The sequence below is a fragment of the Hyperolius riggenbachi genome, chromosome 10, assembly GCF_040937935.1.
Source record: "Hyperolius riggenbachi isolate aHypRig1 chromosome 10, aHypRig1.pri, whole genome shotgun sequence".
NCBI lineage: Eukaryota > Metazoa > Chordata > Amphibia > Anura > Hyperoliidae > Hyperolius > Hyperolius riggenbachi.
The window spans coordinates 222,491,521-222,513,431 of NC_090655.1; the positions used below are offsets into that span (position 1 = coordinate 222,491,521).

Here is a 21,911-nt window from a genome sequence, read left to right on the forward strand (position 1 = left end):
GTCTACGGCGACGCGTACATTTTAAAACAATTACCGACGCGTCGTCATTCTACATTATCCGCGCTCCTGTGCAGGCGCAGTACAAGCTTCACCTTGGGCTCTGGCAGAAATAGCTGAGCCTGATCGAGTCCGCTCTACTGTTTTCAGGGACTGCCAGTGCTGGACCCCCAAGACTGAAGAGGATGGGGAAGTCTCAGTAGGATTCAGAGGCTTTCCACTCCCTAGGCAGTGCACCCCAGGGGCAGTTTTCTTCTTTACAGGATTACTACAAGTAACATACTGAACACATTGGATTTGCAGCCCCACCTGCTGGTGGTCGTTGGTAAGTTCAGGAAATACGGGCAGCAGTGGAAAAGAAAAGCATCAGGAATTAACCAAAAGTTTCTATTAGAATCTAATGATAAAAGCAGCTTAAAACAGGACACATTTTTATCTGCTCTGTTTCATCACTCCTACAGAGTAACTTCCGTAGTTTTATAGCTTTGTACAAACGCTTGGCCGATGTCAACCGAAATAAACAAGGAACGGACGAGAATCGTTCAACAAAGGCATATGTCCCAACGACAGTAAAACACCGCGATTATTAGGCTTCCTGAACACTGCAAATCAGTTTTGCGATTCCGTTTCCGATTGTCAATTCTGATTTTCCCTAAATGCAATCAACAGAAAAACGGAGGAAAAACCGCAGCATGCAGTAACAATTAAAAATCGGAGTCGAATGTAAAAAAATCAGAATCCTAAACGCATGCAGTGTGCAGGGAGCCTTACAGAGCTTAGTGGAAGGAGACTTCGAGGAATTTATAAGTAAGGGTAATTTACTTACTTCAACCAACAGTCCAGCTAACTGACAGTCGTTATGCAGACATTAATGGTTGATGTGTCTGACTGAAGGTGCTTATTGCCTTTAAAGAGACACTGAAGTGAAAAAAAAAATGATGATATAATGATTTGTAGGTGTAGTACAGCTAAGAAATAAAATATTAGGAGCAGAGACATACGTCTAATATTGTTTCCAGTACAGGAAGGGTTACGAAACTTCAGTTGTTATCTATGCAAAAGAGCCATTAAGCTTCACGATTTTCAAAGTTGCAGAGAGATCTGTCTTCTGAAGCTTGTTCTCTCAAGTGTCAGTATCTTCTTTTTCTCTCCAGAGGACAGTTCAAAAGTTCAGGCTAAGTTCACAGTGGGACGTTAAAGTCGCGCGTTAAAACAGCATTTAACGCAGAATAACTCACTGCAATGAAAAATCAATGCCCTGTTCACAGTGCACACGTTGCGTTGGTGTCTAACGCTGCACGTTAAGTAAAAGTACTGCATGCAGTGCGTTATACATGTTATTAGCTGCGTTGGACTGTTTGCACATGCTCAGTAATGACTTGGAAGCATACTTTTCATTGCCTGTATTTTTTACTGTATCTGCTGTATGCGACGGTAACGCTGCTTTGCCACTTTTTGGGCGCGTTGCGTTGTAAGCTTGCGGTGCGACTTTAACGTGGCATCAAAACGCAACGTCCCACTGTGAATCTAGCCTCAGTGGCCTGCTCTGTAAAATCATTTAGAATGCTGAGTAGTGTGTAAACTGCAAATATAAGAGAATGATACAATGTTATAAAAAACACTATGGACTTGATTCACAAAGCGGTGCAAAGTGTTTGCACGCCTGTGAAAAGCCCTTTATCACGCCTAAACTCAGTTTAGGTGTGATAAGAAGAAACTCGCGCGATCTCCCGCACGCAAAGTTTTGCGCGCGTAGCGCACCGCGCTGCGCGCGCAGTGTACCATGCTTCGCGCGCAGCGTCCATTGAGCCCTATGGGACTTTGCGCGCGGTGCGCGGTGCGCTACGCGCGCAAAACTTTGCGCGCGGGAGCTTCGCGCGAAGAGCAGCACAAATCGGTGATAACTCAGCTTTGCACGGCTTATCACGCCTAAAGTCTTTTAGGCGTGATAACTGAGTTATCACCGCTTTGTGAATCAGGGCCTATATAACTGAAAATAAAAATATGAGAATATTTTCTTTGCTACTAATATTCTAGTAATTATCCAAACTACACAACCAATTCATTATATTTTTTTTTCCGATTCAGTGTCTCTTTAAAACGTCCAGGCAAGAATGATAATACAGCATTTTAAGTTGATGATAAGCAATGTCAATGGCCCCCAGTCTTATTTTGAGGGCCAGTTATTTGGCCTCTTTTATCCACAGGCCTTTGAAAAGCTGCTGTATAGGAGTGATGAAATGTCTTCTATCCAGAACAGAAAATAATGTTCATCTGAGGCTACCTTACATTATTTTCTTTGGATATGCCAAGACCAGGTTAAATAAGAGCATTCACAGAAACATTGTTATGGGAAAAGCACCACATTGCTTTGCGTTTCCAAACTGGCCAGTGAAGCCTCTGAGGAGTGGGCTATCTGGTGGCGGTGGAGGTAGGAGATGCGAGTAAAAGACCTCCCACACTGGGAACAGATATAAGGCCGTAGCCCAGTATGGATTTTCTTATGATCAATCAGCCCCGACTTCTGTGTAAAGGATTTGCCACACTCCGTGCATGAAAACGGCTTCTCTCCAGTGTGGATTCTCTGGTGAGCAGTCAGCTGGGCGTTTGAGGTAAAAGATTTCCCACACTGAGAACACTTGTAGGGTCTCTCCCCAGTGTGAGTCCGCCTGTGCTGGTTCAGTGTGCTCTCCTGAGCAAAGCTCTTTTGGCATTCCGTACAGGAATAAGGTCTCTCTCCCGTGTGAGTACGCTGGTGTATAATAAGGTGCGACTTCTGAGAGAAACATCTCTCGCACTCCGAACAGGCAAAAGGCTTCTTGCCATTGTGCGTTCGCTGGTGCCGGATAAGGAGTGACATGAAGGCAAATAATTTCCCACAGTCAGAACAAGCGTAAGGCTTCTCCCCCGTATGGGACCTCTGATGGATGCCGAGCAATGCCTTCTGACGGAAGAATTTACCACACTCTGAACATTGAAAAGGTTTTTCCCCGGTGTGGATTCGGTAATGACGAACAAGGTTGGCCTTGTTGTCGAAACCCTTACCGCAAGCAGAGCAGGAATGCGGCTTTTCTCCAGAGTGGGATCTCACATGCGTCAAGAATGACGACTGGTGGGTAAAACACTTTCCACAATCCCTACAGGAAAATGGTTTTTCCCCAGTATGGATGCGCTGGTGCGCTATATACAGGTACCTCATCGCAAAAGTCTTTTCACACACAGGGCAAGTGAAAGGCCTGGGCCTTGTATGAATTTGCTGATGTTTCATCAGATGATCTTTTGTAGCGAAACATTTCCCACATTTTAAACAGGTCAAAGAATGAGGCCCCCTGCAGGCCACCTGATGTCTCAGGACGTCGGCGTTGCTGATGAAGTTCTGATTGCACTCCGCACAGCAGTAGATATTAGTTTCTGGGCTTTGGGATGGTGCAACTGACTCTACCACCCTCTTATATCCATCTTCAGGCATCTCAACAGAAGTTCCACTTCCTTCTTCAGTTTGGGACAACATTGAGTACAGGTTTGCATTTTCATCTTCTGAAACTGATTCCTCTTTAATATGGACAAACCTGTCGTAAGGCTCAAAAACGCAGTCACTAGATGATCCTCCAATATGACGAAACCTATTATGAGTCCAGTAGTCTCTGTCCAACATCTCATCATCTTTGTAGTCGGATTCCTGACCAACACTGACAACAGTGAAGTCAGTTTCCGTGTGAAGACCTCCATAAAAGTTAGATTCATCTTGTATAGCTCTGCATATCTCTTGCGTCCCATCTCCCTCAGATAAATCTGTTAAATAAAAATATGTTTGGATTACTGGTTTATTCATGTTTTCTAAGTTGGCTTCACAAACATCTCAATTACTTTCATGACTGAATATTGCCACAAACCCAAAGGTTCCTCTCACACCTCTCAACCTCAAACTGCACATACTGTAGATTTTCCAGCATTCGGGACTACAATCTAAGTACCAGGTGAGAGCAGGCTAACAGAAAACCAGTGCGAACACACATTCAATCAAATCACTTTTCATAACATTTCTATACAGGAGGACAACCTGAAAAGAAACAGTTCAAGTGTACCAGAGATCACAAAGTATAACGAATCGATACTTACCTGGGGCTTCCTCCTGCCACATAAACATGTGAGGCCCTTGCCGTCCTGCCGCGGTCTGCTGTTCAGCCGCAATCAGCTCCAGTAACTTGCTTAGTTGCGTAAAGTCTGGGTCTTCTGTGCATGTGCGGACCTACTGCGCATGCGCAGTAGACCCGGTCTGACGTCGCTGAGCCAGTTACCAGGGCTGATCATGGCTAAACAGCAGACCACGGGAGGACTGCGAGGGATAAGTTAATTGGCTCCCCCTAAAAAAATTGGCCCTAGACTACAGTACTTACACTACATAATATAGACATATGGCAATGGTAGGGATTAGATTGTGAGCTCCTTTGAGGGACAGCTAGTGACAAGATATATATATATACACTGTACAGCACTGCGTAATATGTCGGCGCTATATAAATACTAAATAATAATAATAGGAGGAAGCCCCAGGTAAGTATTGATTTTTTATACTTTGTGATCTCTGGTTTCCTTTAAGCAAAACTCCTTTGTTTTAGCCCCTTTTAAGCAAAGCACATTGGGCCCAATCCAATTCACTTTTTCTCCTAAGTTTTCTCATAGGAGATAATCTATTATACTCTGATTAAAATACATTTTCAGCACTCTGCAATTGATAAAAAGTACCAAAGTTAGATGAAAAAGTACTGCCAATTATTAATTATTAAGTATTTTCATGCTTTCTGGTGGCTTAAAGGCATGTTATGGATAAGATGTTAAATATCACCTTGGAGAAAAAAAACTTAGGAAAAAAAATGGATCAGGCCCAATATCTCCATGGTAGCACCCATTCAACGGAGGTGGATTCAACACTTAATACTCAGAACAGAAGATAGCCTTAAAAAGTAACTCAACCCCAGGTTTTAACTTCATTCCATGCAAAATCATTAACTTTTCTTGAACAGATCATCAGGAAGGTCTGTGTGGCTGATATTGTAGTAAACCCATAGGCAAACGCAGGGGGGTATTACAGCTGCCCAGAATCCCCCCTCAGACCAGGGCTGGTGCAGTGTTTGGGGACAGGCATGAGTTGAGACACCAGAATATCTGCAGGTATCAGTGGCGTAGCTAAGGAGCTGTGGGCCCCGATGCAAGTTTTACAATGGGGCCCCCCAAGCACTCTATACATAACAGTTGATACGGAGCACCAAAACCTGCCAATGGCAACTACAGTGTCAGAGGTGCAAGAAGGGGATGGGGAACAGTGTGCTAATGATTACTATTATTCAAAGTATCTATAGAAGTGATTATTATGAGCACAGGACCAAAAGAGAGCTAATACTGAAGTTGAGGGAGGGCCCTCCTGGGCCCCTCTGGCCCAAGGGCCCCGATGCGGTCGCTACCTCTGCAACCCCTATTGCTACGCCCCTGGCAGGTATCCTGCAGCTCACAGCATTGCCCCCTTTCTTTCCCAGCTACAGTTAACTTTGGATGGAGCAGCAGCATGTGTACAGAGCATGGAGCAGCAGCGTGTGTACAGAACATGGAGCAGCAGCGTGTGTACAGAGCATGGAGCAGCAGCGTGTGTACAGAGCATGGAGCAGCTTTGGGAAACAAAGCGGAATATTTTGTACACTGAGGCAGACCGGGCACTGTCACTTTAAATGCTTTTATTTTATCTTGCAGCCATATATACATTCATTGTTGTATGGACATCATATCATTTTCTTCCTACAACATAATTGTCACAAACCTTAAGTGATGACGGTGCTGGGGTGTTGGGGACGTGGATGACCAAGGAACAACGGACGGCATGTACTTGTTAAAGCGGAATATAACCCTGCATTTCAACTTTGCTCTAAAACATTATTTACAGTATATTATATGCAACCAGCATTTTTTTTTTACTAGACCAGCAATGGAAGGGTTACACAGAGCTTTAAAGTTCCTGGAGATTTCTGCAGACGCATCCGAAGCTGACATAGATACATTTTGTTTACATAAATGTATCTAAGTGTTGAATGTGACTCACTCTCTCTGACTGAGAAGGAGCTGGAGGACAGCCAAAGAGTGTGTAACTATTTATCAATAGATACATTTAACTAAATAGAATGTAACAATCTGAACTTCTGCATATCTCTCCATGGAACTTTAAACCTCTGTGTTTAACCCTTCCAATGCTGGTCTAGTAAAAAAAAAAATCCTTTTTGCATATAATATGCTGTAAATAATGTTTTAGAGCAAAGTTGAAATGCAGGGTTATATTCCGCTTTAACAGAATCAGGTATGAGCACAGCCCTGTTCCCTGCAGTGTAAATGCTTCACTTTCCCCTTCATTAGCAATGTTGGCTGTCCTCATTAGTATCTGTATCCAAACTGCTCTTGATCAATCTCATCGTCGATCAGGAGCAGATCGGATATTTAGGAAATAATAGTCAGATCCTGTCAGTCGGACGGGAAATTACATTATGTGTACCTAGCATGATGTCCTACCATATTATTATACTGTATTGTGCGTGGCTGAGGGAGACCTTTCAGGAATCCCCCCCTTGAAAATCCTGGGTTTGCCCCTGAACCCCCCCCCCCCCCCCCCACAGTGTGATGTCAGGGCCATGACCCTGACAGTTTCCTGTCTGTGAACCTGTGTCTCCCTCTGTGTCTCATCTTTACTACTAGCAGACAAGAAAAAAAACTAGACGGCACCAACTGCCATTATCTACCATGTTTTCCCTAAAGTAAGACATCCCCTGAGAATAAGTCCTAGCATGAATTCCTAGCATGCTTGAATATAAGACATCCCCTGAATGTAAGCCCTAGCAGCAGCCCACGTGACACCAGCAAGTCACGTTCTATGCAAACCCTTGATACGATACAGGTGAGCAGAAGTATAATGTGAGTTCTACAGTCCTGTAGAAGTATGTGTATCAGGCAATTTGTGTTTTTGTTGGAGCCAGCCCTCCTGATCTGTTGTGATAAGCATCAGCAGCACTTCTTCACCTTTTCCCAGGACACAGCTTATCCTTCCTATCATAGCTCCGGGGAGCCTGACAGAGTTCTCTGCCTGCAAGAAATAGACTCTTACCCATATAATCAGGAGAATCAATTTTTTTGTAAGTGAGAGCCAATATCTGCAAACCACAAGCTCTGTGCATGCTGCTTATGTTTCAGCATGGCATGCAGTATAAACATTTTGTATAGGAAAACTACCAGCGTTTCCCTCAAAAATAAGACATCCTCTGAAAATAAGCCCTAGCGCATCTTTTGGAGCAAAAAGACCACACTTACCTTCGGTAAGGTCTTTTCCAGTAGTCCAGGGGACAGCACCCCTCCTCTAAGACTTGTCTCCCCTCCCAATTCTGGACAGGAAGCTATTAAACAAATACATTTGCATAATGGACAGCAATACATGTATAAATACAAGCCACTCACAATGATTCCTCAGTAATAATAAAGATGACCCGGACTCACTATACAATGCTTGCAACATTTCTTTCTTAATAGCTTCCCACATAGGGTGGGAAGTAGGGGTGCTGTCCCCTGGACTACTGGAAAAGACCTTACCGAAGGTAAGTGTGGTCTTTCCCAGAACGTCCCTGGGACAGCACCCCTCCTCTGAGACGATAAACAAGATTCTCATTAGGGTGGGACCACTGCTTGTAGAACTTTTCTACCAAAGGCTAGATCACCACTTGATAATAAATTTAGTCTTTAATGCTTTACAAATGTATTTTGGCTGGACCAGGTAGCCGCTCTACAAATCTGCTCGATGGAAGCTCCAGCCCTCTCTGCCCATGAGGTTGCGACACTTCTTGTAGAAGGAGCCTTGACACAAGTTGGAAGAACTTTACCCTGTGATTGATATGCCATCAGAATAGCCTGTCTTATCCATCTAGCAATAGTTGGCTTTGACGCACGGAGCCCCCTATTCTTTCCAGCAAACAGTATGAACAAAGCATCTGTCTTCCTCCACGATTTAGATCTTTCCAAGTATTGGAGCAGACACCTTCTGACGTCCAGACAATGAAGCTGTTTCTCCTTCTCATTAGACTGTTTCTCACAAAAGGAGGGAAGAAATATCTCCTGAGTTCTGTGAAAAGTTTAAACTACTTTTGGGAGAAAAGCAATATCTGGCCATAAAGTAACCTTATCCTCTGAAATAATACAGTAGGGAGGCTTAATTGACAAGGCCTGTAACTCACCAACCCTTCTTGCTGAAGTAATTGCAAGAAGAAATGCCATTTTCAGTTGTTCCGAAATTTGGTCAATTGGCTCAAAGGGAGGACTACACATGGCCTGTAAAACTATGTTTAGATCCCAAGATGGGGTTCTAGGAACCAATACTGGACGTAACCTCTTAATTGCCTGGAAAAAAACGAAGAATTAACTCTTCCTGAGCTAGTCTTCTTTGTAAAAAAACACTGATTGCTGCTGTTTGTACCTTTAGTGTACTAATACTTAGTCCTTTTTCAAATCCTGCCTGCAAAAATTCTAAAACTGATGTTGATGAATGAACATTCATAGATCTCTCTAAACACCAGGTATTATAGATTCGCCAGGCCTTCTGATAGATTACTCTTGTCGCTTTCTTTCGACTTTGAATCAAGGTTTCCGACAGACCATCTGAAAACCCCTTAGATTTTAGAATGTTCCACTCAGGTTCCATGCAGAGAGATGCATCTGCTGAAGATTTGGATGAAAAGCTGGTCCCTGCTGCAATAGATCCAGACGTTGAGGCAAAAGCAATGGAGGACTGATAGATAACTGTAATAGACTGAACCACGGTCTTTTCGGCCAAAAGGGAACTATCAAAATTACTCGGGCCCTGTCTCGACAAATCTTGCTGATAACTCTCGGAATCTGGGATAGAGGGGGAAATGCATACATCTGCCTGACCCCCCAATCTATCGAGAAGGCGTCTATCGCCCATGGCCTGTCCTGGGGCCATAGGGAGCAAAAAAGTTGACACTTTGCATTGCTCTTCCTTGCAAATAGATCCACCTCTGGATGAGCCCAGGCTATGCAGACCTCCTGGAAAACCTCCAAGTTCAGGGACCACTCGTCCTGCAATAGAGCCGATCTGCTTAGGTAATCCGCAAGATGATTGTTCACACCCCTCAGGTGCACTGCTCTGATGGATTTTAAATTGCTTTCTGCCCACAACAGGATCCTTGATGTTTGAGACCATAACAAGTGACTCCTTGTCCCTCCCTGCCGGTTGATGTATGCCACGACACTGGCGTTGTCTGACCGCACTAGAACATGACAGTGGCTGATGTAACTGTGAAAGTGAAGTAGGCCCATCCATACTGCCTGCAACTCTCTGCTGTTTGATGATCTTCCTCTCATCAAAGTGGACTACTGACCCTGAGCTGGTAGAGAGTCTATGAGCTCCCCATCCCCAGGAGCTGGCGTCCGTCGTCATGATCTTTTCGACTGCAAAAAACCACTGTCGACCTTCTGACAGACGTACTGGATTCTGCCACCAGCTGAGAGCTGCCTTTACTCTGAAAGGAATCACTACTCTTCTTTCTAAGGATGTTATCTTTCTGTTCCAATTTTTTAGAATCCAATTTTGAAGTATTCTTGAATGGAGTTGTCCCCACTGGACTGCAGGGAAGGAGGAGGTTAGAAGGCCTAGAATTGACATCGCCCTTCTTAGCGTAATCGAACCTGTGGTCTGAAAAGAAAGAACAGCATTAAAGATAGCAGTTACCTTTCTCTGAGACAAAAACACTCTTTCGTCAAAAGTGGAAATAACAAAACCTAATTATTCAATAGTCTGTTTAGGTTGAATAGATGATTTAGACCAGTTAATAAGCCAACCTAAAGATTGGAGCAACTCCAGGGCTAAATTAATGTGGACTCTGACGGAATCTACTGACTCTCCCCAGAACAATAGATCATCCAGATAGGCTAAAACATTAATAGATTTTTACCTCAAAACAGCTAAAACCTCAGGCATGACCTTAGTGCATAACCAAGGAGCAGAGGCTAATCAAAAAGGTAGAGCATTAAACTGGAAGTGCCTTACCTCTTCCTGAACGCTGATGGCAAACCTTAGGAACTGTTGAGACTGTAGGTCTATCGGGATGTGTAGATAGGCGTCCTTGAGATCCAATGATGCCAGGAAGCAATCCTTCTGTAACAGACTTATAACAGAATTGATATTGTCCATCCTGAATTTTCGGTACTTTACGGCCTTGTTCAGGCTTTTTAGATTGAGGATGAAGCGGAACTCCCCCTGGGGTTTCTTTACAAGAAAAAATGGTGAATAATATCCCTGACCTCTTTGGCATGATGGGACCTCCCTGATAACTCTTTTTTGTAGTAACATAGTCACTTCCTTTTGTAATGCCACTGATTGGATTTCTGTTTTTGGTCTTTGATTTATCCAGAACCTTCGTGGGGGGGGGGGGGGGGGGGGGGGAATACTGAAATTCTATGACATACCCTTCCAACACAATCTTTTGTAGCCAACGATTTTGAGGAAGAAGGAACCACTGCTCGTAAAAATGGGACAGTCTTCCCCCCACCGGGATCCTGACGTCATTGTTTATTCTGCTGGGAGGTATGGGAAAGATTTGATTTGGCTTTTTGAGGCCTACTTGGCCCCCATCTTTTCCTAGAAGAAGTTTTGGGATCTTGCTCTGGTTTAGTGGCACGAAAGGAACGTTTGGGAGGAAAGGATTTCCGCTTTAAAGGAAAATTCTTTTAAGCATCAGCAGTTCTTTCCAAAGTCTGCTCCAACTTCGAGCCAAAAAGAAATTCGCCTTCACAAGGTAAACTACATAATTTAGAGCGGGAAGAGTTATCTCCCTGCCAAGTCTTTACCCATATACCACGTCTAGCAGAGTTTACTAAAGCCGTGGTCCTGGCCGTCAATTTCACCGTATCATCTGCAGCATCAGTGAGATAATTGGTGGCATTGAACAGTTTAGGAAAGTCCTTCAATATTTCTTCCCTAGGAACCCTAGAAGCAATTTTGTCCTGTGTTTCCAACAACCAGAATTTTAATGATCTCCCAACTGCTGTTGAAGCTACTGATGGTTTAAAAGTTAGTGATGAGGACTCCCATGCTCTTCTAAGGAGATTATCCGCCTTTTTGTCAATTGAATCCTTTAAATTTCCAAAATTCTCGAACTGTAAATCTTTTTTCTTTGACACCCTGGAAAAAGATGGATCTAGTTTGGGAGATGTACCCCAGAATTTCTGGTCTTCCGCACTAAACGGGTATCTACGATTTAAGGAACGAGGCCAAAAGGCTCTCTTTTCAGGTTCATCCCACTCCTTTCTAATCATATCTTTTAGAGAAGAATGAACTGGAATGAAACTGGACTGGGGATCCAAGGGCGTCAAAGTCCTCTGTTCAACAGTAAAGCAGGCCATACACTGGCTCGATTCACGGCCGTTTCGACAGCAGATCCGATCCTGGGATCGAATCTGCTGCCAATCGCTTGCGCTAAACGCACCCGCCGATCCGATTCCCTCCCGAAATCGGATCGGTCCGTTGATCGCGCCGTGCAGGAAATTACCCTCGATCGCCTGGCGGTAGGAGCGCGTCGCTTGCGGCGTACGATTCGGGCCCGATCCGAGCATGTATACATTACCTGAAGCTGGCTCCGGGGTCCTCTTCTCCTCGCTGCACCGCATTTCCGCATGTCCCAGTGTACGCTTATACTTCCTGTGTCACTCCGGTGACCAGGAAGTTGAAATAGAGGGCGCTCTATTTGAACTTCCTGGTCACGGAGTAACACAGAAAGCGCCGGGATGGAGCAAGAACAGCGGTGCGGTGCAGTGCGGAGAAGACGCCCGGGAGCCAGCCTCAGGTAATGTATACGGGGGGGGGGGGGGGGACAGGCGGCAGGAGCAGCTGAACAGATTGTGATCGGTTTCAGGCTGAAATCGATTCACAATCTGTTTGCAGTAAAGGCAGCCATACGATCCCTATCTGATCAGATTCGATCAGATAGGGATCTGTCAGCTGGTCGATCTAATGGCACATCGACCAGTGTATGGCCACCTTAATACCCATAGCCGTATGCATATCAGATAACAGATCCTTAATCAGGTCTGGAGAAAAGGCAAACTTTTGCCCTTTGTCTGGTTTATTCGCTGTATCATCAGCTGAAATTTCCTCAAAGGAAGATGTTTTACCCTCCTCCTCAGAATTATCTGAACCTTCTGAATCTTCTCCCCTCTTTCTCTTTGGACCAGGTAGGGAAGGTATAGGGATAGGGCCCTCAATATTTGACGAAGTGCCCTCCATAGGGAAAGTGCCTTCCACATGGGAAGTGTGCTCCTCAAGATCTGGAATTACAGCTGATGAGGATGATGCTATAGCAGAATCCTTCATTTCTTTTATGGCTGAAGACATTTCTGAACGCATCCAACCCATTAAGTCTTTGAAAACCACTGGGGATTCATCCTTTACAATTTTATCTGTACAATATTGACACAATTTCTTTGATGAAGGAGCAGATGATGATATACGATTGTTGCAGATAGCACATCGTCTTTCTTTGGAGGATGATGAGTGTTTACTCTGAGTGGACTGAGAAGATTTATCCTTTTCCTTATCTTTGTCAGCTTTTGAAGATTTAGGCTGCAATATATAGATAAGAAAGAAACTATCAGTCCCTTCAGTGTATACTTAACCAGCCGGGCGGTATGGACGAGCTCAGCTCGTCCATCACCACCAGAGGCTGCCGCTCAGGCCCTGCTGGGCCGATTTTTATGAAATAAAAAGCAGCACACGCAGCCGGCACTTTGCCAGCCGCGTGTGCTACCTGATCGCCGCCGCAGCGCTGCGATCCGCCGCTTGCAGCGGCGAAAGAGGGTCCCCCCAGCCGCCCGAGCCCAGCGTAGACGGAACAAACAGTTCCGGCCAGCGCTAAGGGCTGGATTGGAGGCGGCTGACATCAGGACGTCGGCTGACGTCCATGACGTCACTCCGCTCGTCGCCATGGCGACGAGGTAAGCATAACAAGGAAGGCCACTCATTGCGGTCTTCCTTGTTAATTCTGATCGCCGGAGGCGATCAGAATGACGCGCCCAGAGCGCCCTCTAGTGGGCTTTCATGCAGCCAACTTTCAGTTGGTTGCATGGATTAGTTTTTTTTAACTAAAAAAAAAACCCTCCCGCAGCCGCCCTGGCGATCTTAATAGAACACCAGGGTGGTTAAACAGCATAGTCCGCAGAAGCAGTTTAAACAATTTCTCACCAGAGAGGTTTCAGAGCCAGTCTCTGCAGATTGCAGTAAAGAAAGGCCTGCGGCGCCCTCCATGATCCACCAAACAGCATTGAGTCATGGACAAACAACAGATTATTTAAATCTTACCCTCCTCCTCCTTAACTACCATCAGCTGCCTCTGTTCCCCTGCAGCCAATCGCCGTGATGATCACCGCCGCGGCTCTGCAATCAGGCCCGATCATGTGATTAGTCATGTGGGACGCCAGCACATGACGTCATCGCACTTCTGCCGGAACTTCCGGTTAGCGCTCTGTCGTCCTTAAAACTTCCGCACTCTAAGGAGAAGCCTCCACTACGCTGGGCGCATAGCACACTGAGTCCCCTGCTCAGCCCTTCCTTGCCTGCCCCACGCGCTGCACCTGCCGCCTGACATGGGAGCACAGAGACCCCTCCATCACCTCTGTCCGGGACAGGAAAAACAACTAATGAGGAATCATTGTGAGTGGCTTGTATTTATACATGTACTGCTGTCCATTATGCAAATTTATTTGTGTAATAGCTTCCTGTCCAGAATTGGGAGGGGAGACAAGTCTCAGAGGAGGGGTGCTGTCCCAGGGACGTTCTGGGAAATTAATATAAGACAGTGTCTTATTTTCGGGGGAAACACGGTGTAACTACAACCCCCAACAATGTGATAGACTACAAGGTTTTTTTTATATATCAAGGAAACTCCACTTCACTGCATGCGTTGATAAAAGTCTGACTTTATTGAATAAACATGGACAGCAGCACCAATAAGCTTCCGCGTGTCGGAGCATAGAGTGGCTTCTTAGTCATAGCTACGGCACTCTTACATTTTGTTCTATGATGATGATAACGAGCAGGCTGATTGTGGATCAAACAACATGAACAAATTACATGTCATGCCAGGCTCTGTCTTAACCATTTGCGTATCAGCAGTTTCTGGCCCCTTTAAAGCAGAATATAACCCTGCATTTCAACTTTGCTCTAAAACATTATTTACAGTATATTATATGCAACCAGCATTTTTTTTTTACTAGACCAGCATTGGAAGGGTTACACAGAGCTTTAAAGTTCCTGGACAGAACTGCAGACGCATCTGAAGCTGACATAGATACATTTTGTTTACATAAATGTATCTAAGTGTGGCATGTGACTCACTCTCTCTGACTGAGAAGGAGCTGGAGGACAGCCAAAGAGTGTGTAACATATATCACTTGTTACATTCTATTTAGTTAAATGTACCAATCTGAACTTCTGCATATCTTTCCAAGGAACTTTAAACCTCTGTGTTTAACCCTTCCAATGCTGGTCTAGTAAAAAAAATGCTGGTTGCATATAATATGCTGTAAATAATGTTTTAGAGCAAAGTTGAAATGCAGGGTTATATTCCGCTTTAAGGAACAGAGACTGCTGGCACCAAAAACCGCCACATACCGACAAATCGCTACACATACCCCCTGCTTCCTCACTGCTGCAGGCTCCTCCCTCTGCCGTCACTATGACGGCAGGGCTGTGTGTGCAGGTCGGGAGCCGCTTTCATTGGCTCTTGACCCTGTCCGTCAATGTAAGCCAATGGGATTGGCCTACAGTGGTCATGCGGTCACATTAACTGCAGATGGCCCTTCTCTTGTGAAGTATCGCTACAGTGATACTTCACTCGCTATGTAAATTACTTCATTGCTATGTAAATTAATACAGTAGCGGCCGCGAGTGAAGTATCCCGGTAGCGATACTTCACAGAAGCGGGGCCACCCGCATTGCTTTGCGCATTACTAAAGAAGGCACACTCCTTACATGGCAGCACGCACTGCGATGTAAGGTGTGCATAGGGCACACTACGAGTCATTAAGCCGCGCTGCATTAGCAGGGCTCGATTTATCAAGCAGCTCTATGTCTGTCAGAGCCGCAGCACCACCTGCAGGACAGGTTCGTACTGCTCTGGTCCAGAAGCAGTTTATGATAAAGGACTGGGAGGTTTTTTATTACATACCTGATCAGCTGTAACTTATTCATGCAGGTGATCGCTCCGCCTCCCTCATAAAACTACGGCGGAACTTTTCAAAGTTCTGCCAAAGCTCTGGCCACCACCCACCACAATCTGTATTGCCGTGGCCCACCACCGCTCAGCAGCTGCTGGTGGCTGCTGAGCTCAGAGGCGGGCTACGGCAACGCAAGCGGAGGTTTCCAAAGAGCTTTGGAAGACTTCAGAAACATGGCCGCTATTGCATTGCCGAGGAGAGAATTGGAGCTTCACCAGTGTAACAAATTACAGTGAATCAGGTCAGTAAGTAAGATAAACTGCTACCTACCAATTGATGAGAGAGTCTGCTGGTCTACCGACTCCATGTCCTTCTGCAAAGAATTGCATTCTTCTAAAAACTCCTGCCCAGAAAAAAAAGGAAGTCACATGACAGCACATGATGTGGTTACTATAGAGACACATCCCTTGTTACAGAATACCGCCACAGAATTCCCAGAGCTACTTACCTCTCCTGACAGCAGCTCCATCAGCTGACTAATAACAGCCAGCATATTTGTTTTGTTGCGCCCTCCAGATGTTGTGGAGAAAGGGGGGAGTACTGTGGTGGGGTCCAATCCACCATTAACAGAGGATTTGTTCACCACTATGTAATCCTGTGTGAAAACAAAGGCAAAATAATGCTTTACTATAACACACTAATATTACTACTATCCTCCTCCCCTCTCCAGTCAGGTCTGTGTTTTATGAATGATGATACCAATGACATTGTATCTGGAATTAAAGTGGACCTAAACCCAGGACTTCCTCTCTGCTCTAAGAGATAAGCAACAGCATAATAACGCTTGCAGAAAAACATTTCCTTGTTAAAGCTCATAGAGCTTCTCAGAGATGCTGCAGTGCAGTTACTTTCTGGTTTGCTGAGAGCACATACAGGGTTAACCTCCCTGGCGTTATGATTATTTCCAGATTTCGGGTCTAAAAGCCGTGCATTTTTTTTTCACAAGCTTTTAGACCCTAAAAACCTAAGAAAAGAAAAATACCACAGGAAGCTCTGCAGCAGCTCCTGCATATAACTCACTCAGGCACGGGATTACCGCTCTGAGCTGTGGATTTCCATCCCGAGCCTGACTCGGGATTACCGCTAAGGAGGTTAAAGTCCTGTGTTTACATATAGCCTGTCTGACTAGCACATCGTAGCACAGTTCAGACAGAGATGACAGCTCAAATTTCAGTGGCTTATTACAAGCACATAAGGAAGAAATAGACAGGCTGTTATCTCTAAATACAGACAGGGTGGTTTTCTCTGTGTTTTCCTCCTCTCCTGTGGAAGAGTTTAGGCCCTGATGTGACGTCATCTGACATTCCTTAGAGAGGAACTGTCATGAAAATTTTAAAACACATACAAATAAGAAGTACATTTCTTCCTCAGTAAAATGAGCCATAAATTACTTTTCTCTTATGTTGCTGTCACTTACAGTAGGTAGTAGAAATATGACATTACCGACAGATTTTGCACTAGCCAATTTTCCCATAGGGGAGTTCTCAGGGTTTTCTTAATTTTTAAAAGCACTTAGTGAATAGCAGTTGTTCCGTCCAACTGCCAAAATAGTGTGCAGTGAGCAGGGAGCCTGGCCAGGATCCTCTATAATAATCTCTCTGTGTCGCTGGGTCTACTAGTCTTTGTATAAATCTTTTTCAGGGAATGTCTTTATAAAGAATAAAGGCCATGCTGAGAATCCCCTACGGAGAGATGGACTAGCCCAAAATCTGTCACTTCTGTCAGATTTCTACTGCCTACTGTAAGTGACAGAAACATAGGAGAAAAGTAATTTATGGCTCATTCTGCTCAGGAAGAAACGTACTTCTTATTTGTATGTGTTTTAAATTTTAAGATTTTCGCGACAGTTCCTCTTTAAAGGGGAACTGAAGAGAGAGCTATATGAAGGCTGTCATGTTTATTTCCTTTTAATCAATACCAGTTGCCTGGCAGCCCTGCTGGTCTATTTCTCTGCAGTAGTATCTGAATAAAACCAGAAACAAGCATGCAGCTAGTCTTGTCAGATCTGACTTATAAGTCTGAACCACTGAAACACCTGATCTGCTGAATGCTTGTTCAGGGGCTATGGTTAATAGTATTAGAGACAGAGGATCAGCAGAGCTGCCAGGCAACTGGTATTGCTTAAAAGGAAATAAACATGAAAGCCTCCATATACCTCTCTCTTCAGTTCCCCTTTAAATACTCTGCAAGGAGTTTGTATGTTCTCCCCGTGTCTGCGTGGGTTTTCCTCCGGGCACTCCGGTTTCTTCTCACATCCCACAAAACATACAGATAAGTTAATTGGCTTCCCCCTAAATTGGTCCTAGACTACAATACATACACTACACAATATACAGTATACATATGACTATGGTAGGGACTAGATTGTGAGCTCCTCCGAGGGACAGTTAGTGACAAGACTATATATATTCTGTACAGCGCTGCGGAAGATGTCGGCGCTATATAAATACTAAATAATAATAATAAATACTCCTCTGTAACTAGAGGTGTGTTTTATTAATATTAACAACAAAATATCTCTCTGTACTGAATCATAAAACGTAACTTTTATTAGGGATCAACAAAATAAAAGAATCTGGCTGAAAAATACATTAAGTATACTTGCAAGTAATGCTCGGCCTACTTAGTCAGCATATATAGGGATAATGGGATTATCCAAGGCCCTGTAGCAAAACTAGTTAAATCTAAAATTACATAACCCCCACCAAACAACCCGACATGTTTCACTTCTAACTGAAGCTTTTTCAAGGGAAAAGTGCTAAGAAAGTGCAATTAGTGATAAGGTGCAATAGTACATTGTAAAACAAGTATAGATATTAGCCGATAGGCTTATAACATTGTAGCAGCCAAACGATAATGGCGGCTTCCTCAAGCTTATATACCCTACAAAGGCAATTAGTCACATGCCACCTCCCCCTGATACTTCCCCCAAATACACCCACACGCAGGGCCAGCACTCCATTGGTACACCACCATGTCCATCAAAGAGTCCTCCAATGGGAGATGAGGGTTCATATTATAATGTAAAGGAATACAGCCCCTCTATATAGGTCCCTATTCCCCAAAATCCACATATAGGTGCCTCACCTCCAACCCTTACATCGGCATGAAAATAGAAGCGCTTACAGCCAAGCCGTAGCTAACCGCGGCAGATAACGCTAGGTTCCACAAAAGGTCTCCTCTGATTGGTGGATGGGCCGTCCTCCGCGTCATACCGCTCTGCCCTATCAGCGGCGCACAACAGCTAAACCGGACAACAGGGCGCTTCCGCATTGCGCACCCTGGAACGCACACGTCATAGTTCCTTGTCCGTGCCGGATACCAGAACGGTGATAGGCTGGTGGTTGTTACCATGGCGACATTTCAAAATAAACACAAACACGCCCCGAGGTCCCACATAAAGCTAGACCCCATAACGCGCCGCTGTCTACATACCTATAACAATATGTGGGGAGAGACAAAAGGCTCTGGCGCCATCCATTAGTATATAAACATTACCCAATACAACTCTCATCCCTGCATATAATACACATGGAAGGAGGGGAGGGGGCTAGAGGTGAAAAATAAGCACACATGTCAGTGATCCACTGGGTCCTCTACATGTAAGTGGAGGGAACCAAAAGGGGGACACTATAAACTTTCTAGTAGAGTGCTGGTACCCACAAAAGTGAGTGACATTGGGGGCACAGAGAGAGCCAGCAAAATAGAGGGTATAATCTAATAGGAACCCAAACCAAAAGACAAATTGGAGTCTGCAGGAAACCGCTAGTATTACCAAGCATACAGGCAAGTAAGGAGACTGAGGGGAACAGAGGGGAATCTGCAATGCCTGGGAAAACTATACATAATATATCATAGAAACGTCGAGAAGGTAAAACCTTCATTCAGGCCATCCGGGTTCAAAGTGCCCAGTCTGTATATCCATCTGGATTCCAATTGTCTTAACTTTTGATCCAGATTTCCCCCCCGAGGTCCCAGATGCCATTGCTGGATCACCCAGTATTTGAACATATCAATATCGCCCCCATGTTTTTCATTAAAATGGCGGGCGACGGAGGTATTTCTCTTGTGCTTAATGTCCCCAAGATATTCCAGGATCCTTGTCTTAACTGCCCTTGTGGTTTCACCGATGTACTTTTATTAACACAGGTAATAATGATGTAATCTAACAGTCCCACGGTCTTTCCCTCCTCTTCAGTCAGGTCTGTGTTTTTCTAACAGTGATATGACTGAAGTCATGTGACCCTCCATAATCCTCCTCACCTCTCCAGTCAGCAGGTAGATCATTTCAAAAGTGATCTTTAGGATCTTCTCCACCACTGGACTCTGATAATTCTCCATTCTCAATGGATCATTCAGCTGGTTAAAAGAACACAAATATTACTTTGAATTTCCACCGATTATCACACATGACAACATTTTCCAATAATGCCCACTACAGTTAACGATACATTTACAGGTCATAAAAAAATAAAGAGCAGCCTCTGAGCCTACATCATTAATAAAGTCCAGAATCCTTCCCTCTGTTCAGCTGGAACACCGATGCCAACCATTTCCAATGGCCTTCTGTTAGAAGACATATTTGTATTCAGAACAAAAGCTTTTTCTCTGCCTAAAACACAGTCCATTTCAGCTAAAGGACCACTATCGCCAAAAATTGTAAAATTTAAAATACACGGAAAAACATAAATAAAGTACATTTCTCCCAAAGTAAAATGTGGTATAAATTACTGGTTTCCTCCCACATCCCAAAAACATACAGATATGTTAATTGGCTTCCCCCTAAATTGGCCCTAGACTACGATACATACACTACACAATACATACATAGATATATGACTATGTCAGGGATTAGATTGTGAGCCCCTCTGAGGGACAGGTAAGTGACAATATACTCTGTACAGCACTGCGGAAGACAATGGCACTATGTAAACTAATAATAATAATAAATCCCATTCCATTGGGGCAGACAGAAACCTAAAGTTTTGCTGTTCTGGTGAAGGCCTTGTTCACATTAGGCAACGCACATGATCGCACGCCATCTGCGTCACTGTGCTGCTGATCCTATTCATTACAGTGAATGGGATCAGCTCTGCTCTTTACCAAAAATGCATGCAGCAGATCGATAGCGCATTGCACTGCTGCGCAGCGCATATAATCTGGACTTCAGAAGTGCTGTCTATAAACTTCTGCCATCCTTGCGTGTTGCACACAATACGCACTGCCAAAATGCGCAGGGCGTATAGTGTGAACAAGGACTAAAGCCTCCTAAAATGTATGTTTTGGCAGCAAATCCAAACATACAATAGGCAGATGGCAGATGTTCAAGGTCTGAAAAAAACCTTCTGCCCATATTGCAGGCTGTTGAAAACTGCAACTTACGGTAAATATTCAATTAAAGTATTTTCAAGATCTCCAGTACCTGTGAATAATCCACCTGGAAGCTTTCTCCAGCTCGGAGGAGACCAGCTGGCCTTTGCCAACAATCCACAATTTAGCAGGATAGATCGTACAGCAAATGACTCTTTTAGCTTTTGCCTGACAGCCATAAAATAAGAGCAAAGTTCAGCAGCTTGATGATGACTGGTCTGGGATTAGTACACAGTGGAGGGCGGTGGGGGAGTGAAGCCTGTGCACTTTTTTAACAGAAAAGTGGCTGAAAACCAACAAAATGTAGAAAATGTAGTTTTTTTTTGTTATGGTCTGTTCAGGGGCGTAACAATAGACACTGCAAGGGATGCAGCTTCAGGGGGCCAAGAAGCAGCAGGGGGGCCCATGGGGGGCGGGGGAGAAGTTTATTTTCCCTGTCCTGAGACACTGACAACTAAGGGCACGGAGAGAAAAAGAAAAAGCTTTCTGTTGACTGCACAATTGTTCCAATGACGGCCTCTGCTCAGCCATTGATAAAGAATCATACAAAGTTTTGGAGACAAAGATTTGTAGACAGTCCCTATTCAGTGTGCAACAGGGTCTTGTGTACAGCGCCCTGCCCCCAGCCTCTCTACCCCTCCCCAAGTGCTCTGTAATGTAGTGATGCTGGAGAAGTCTGAAGAGCCAGTATCCTGTCTATAGCTTTACATATTAGGTTGGTGTTAGGCTGGGGGAGGTTCAAGGTGAGGCAATTGTGATGGAGTAGGTCAAGGTTAATGCCAAAAAATAGATTAGACTTGGGGATCTGTTAACTCAGAAACAAGATCACAAGCACCCTGTAAGAGCTTGTTACTATGCACATATCTGTCATCAGCAGCCGGGTACATGCTGAATTTAAAATTTTATGTAAAAATAATGATAATAAAAAAACATATAAGCAAAATCATTTATCAAACTGTTCAGTCTACCCCAAGTTGTAATATATGCAACGGATTCATAGCTTTATAGAAATATATCCAGGTGAACTAAAATACCTCCCAGCAAGAATCCTCCCGGAAATGAATGTTCTTTTGTGACTCTGGAAATAATTACACCCTTTCCAACTTCCTGGTTTTGCGTTCCAGGACACTTCCTGATTTTAGGTTCCAGGGAACATCCTTATTTGCGTCCCACCAGCTGTCCGGCTGCATGAGCTCAGCATCGCCATCTAGCGGTGGAATCACTGCTGCGCT

The 21,911-nt window shown here is 44.4% G+C and overlaps 1 protein-coding gene across 1 annotated transcript; it reads right to left on the reverse strand.

Moving 5' to 3' along the window:
* Positions 1-1,949: 1,949 nt before the first annotated feature.
* LOC137536341 (oocyte zinc finger protein XlCOF22-like) lies at positions 1,950-21,822 on the reverse strand. The gene is made up of 5 exons (XM_068258518.1): positions 21,714-21,822; positions 19,573-19,668; positions 15,758-15,904; positions 15,580-15,652; positions 1,950-3,789 (listed from the first exon to the last, which is right to left on the reverse strand). The coding sequence occupies exons 2-5, from the start codon at positions 19,648-19,650 to the stop codon at positions 2,345-2,347; spliced, it is 1,743 nt and encodes a 580-aa protein (XP_068114619.1). The 5' UTR covers positions 19,651-19,668; positions 21,714-21,822; the 3' UTR covers positions 1,950-2,344.
* Positions 21,823-21,911: the final 89 nt, after the last annotated feature.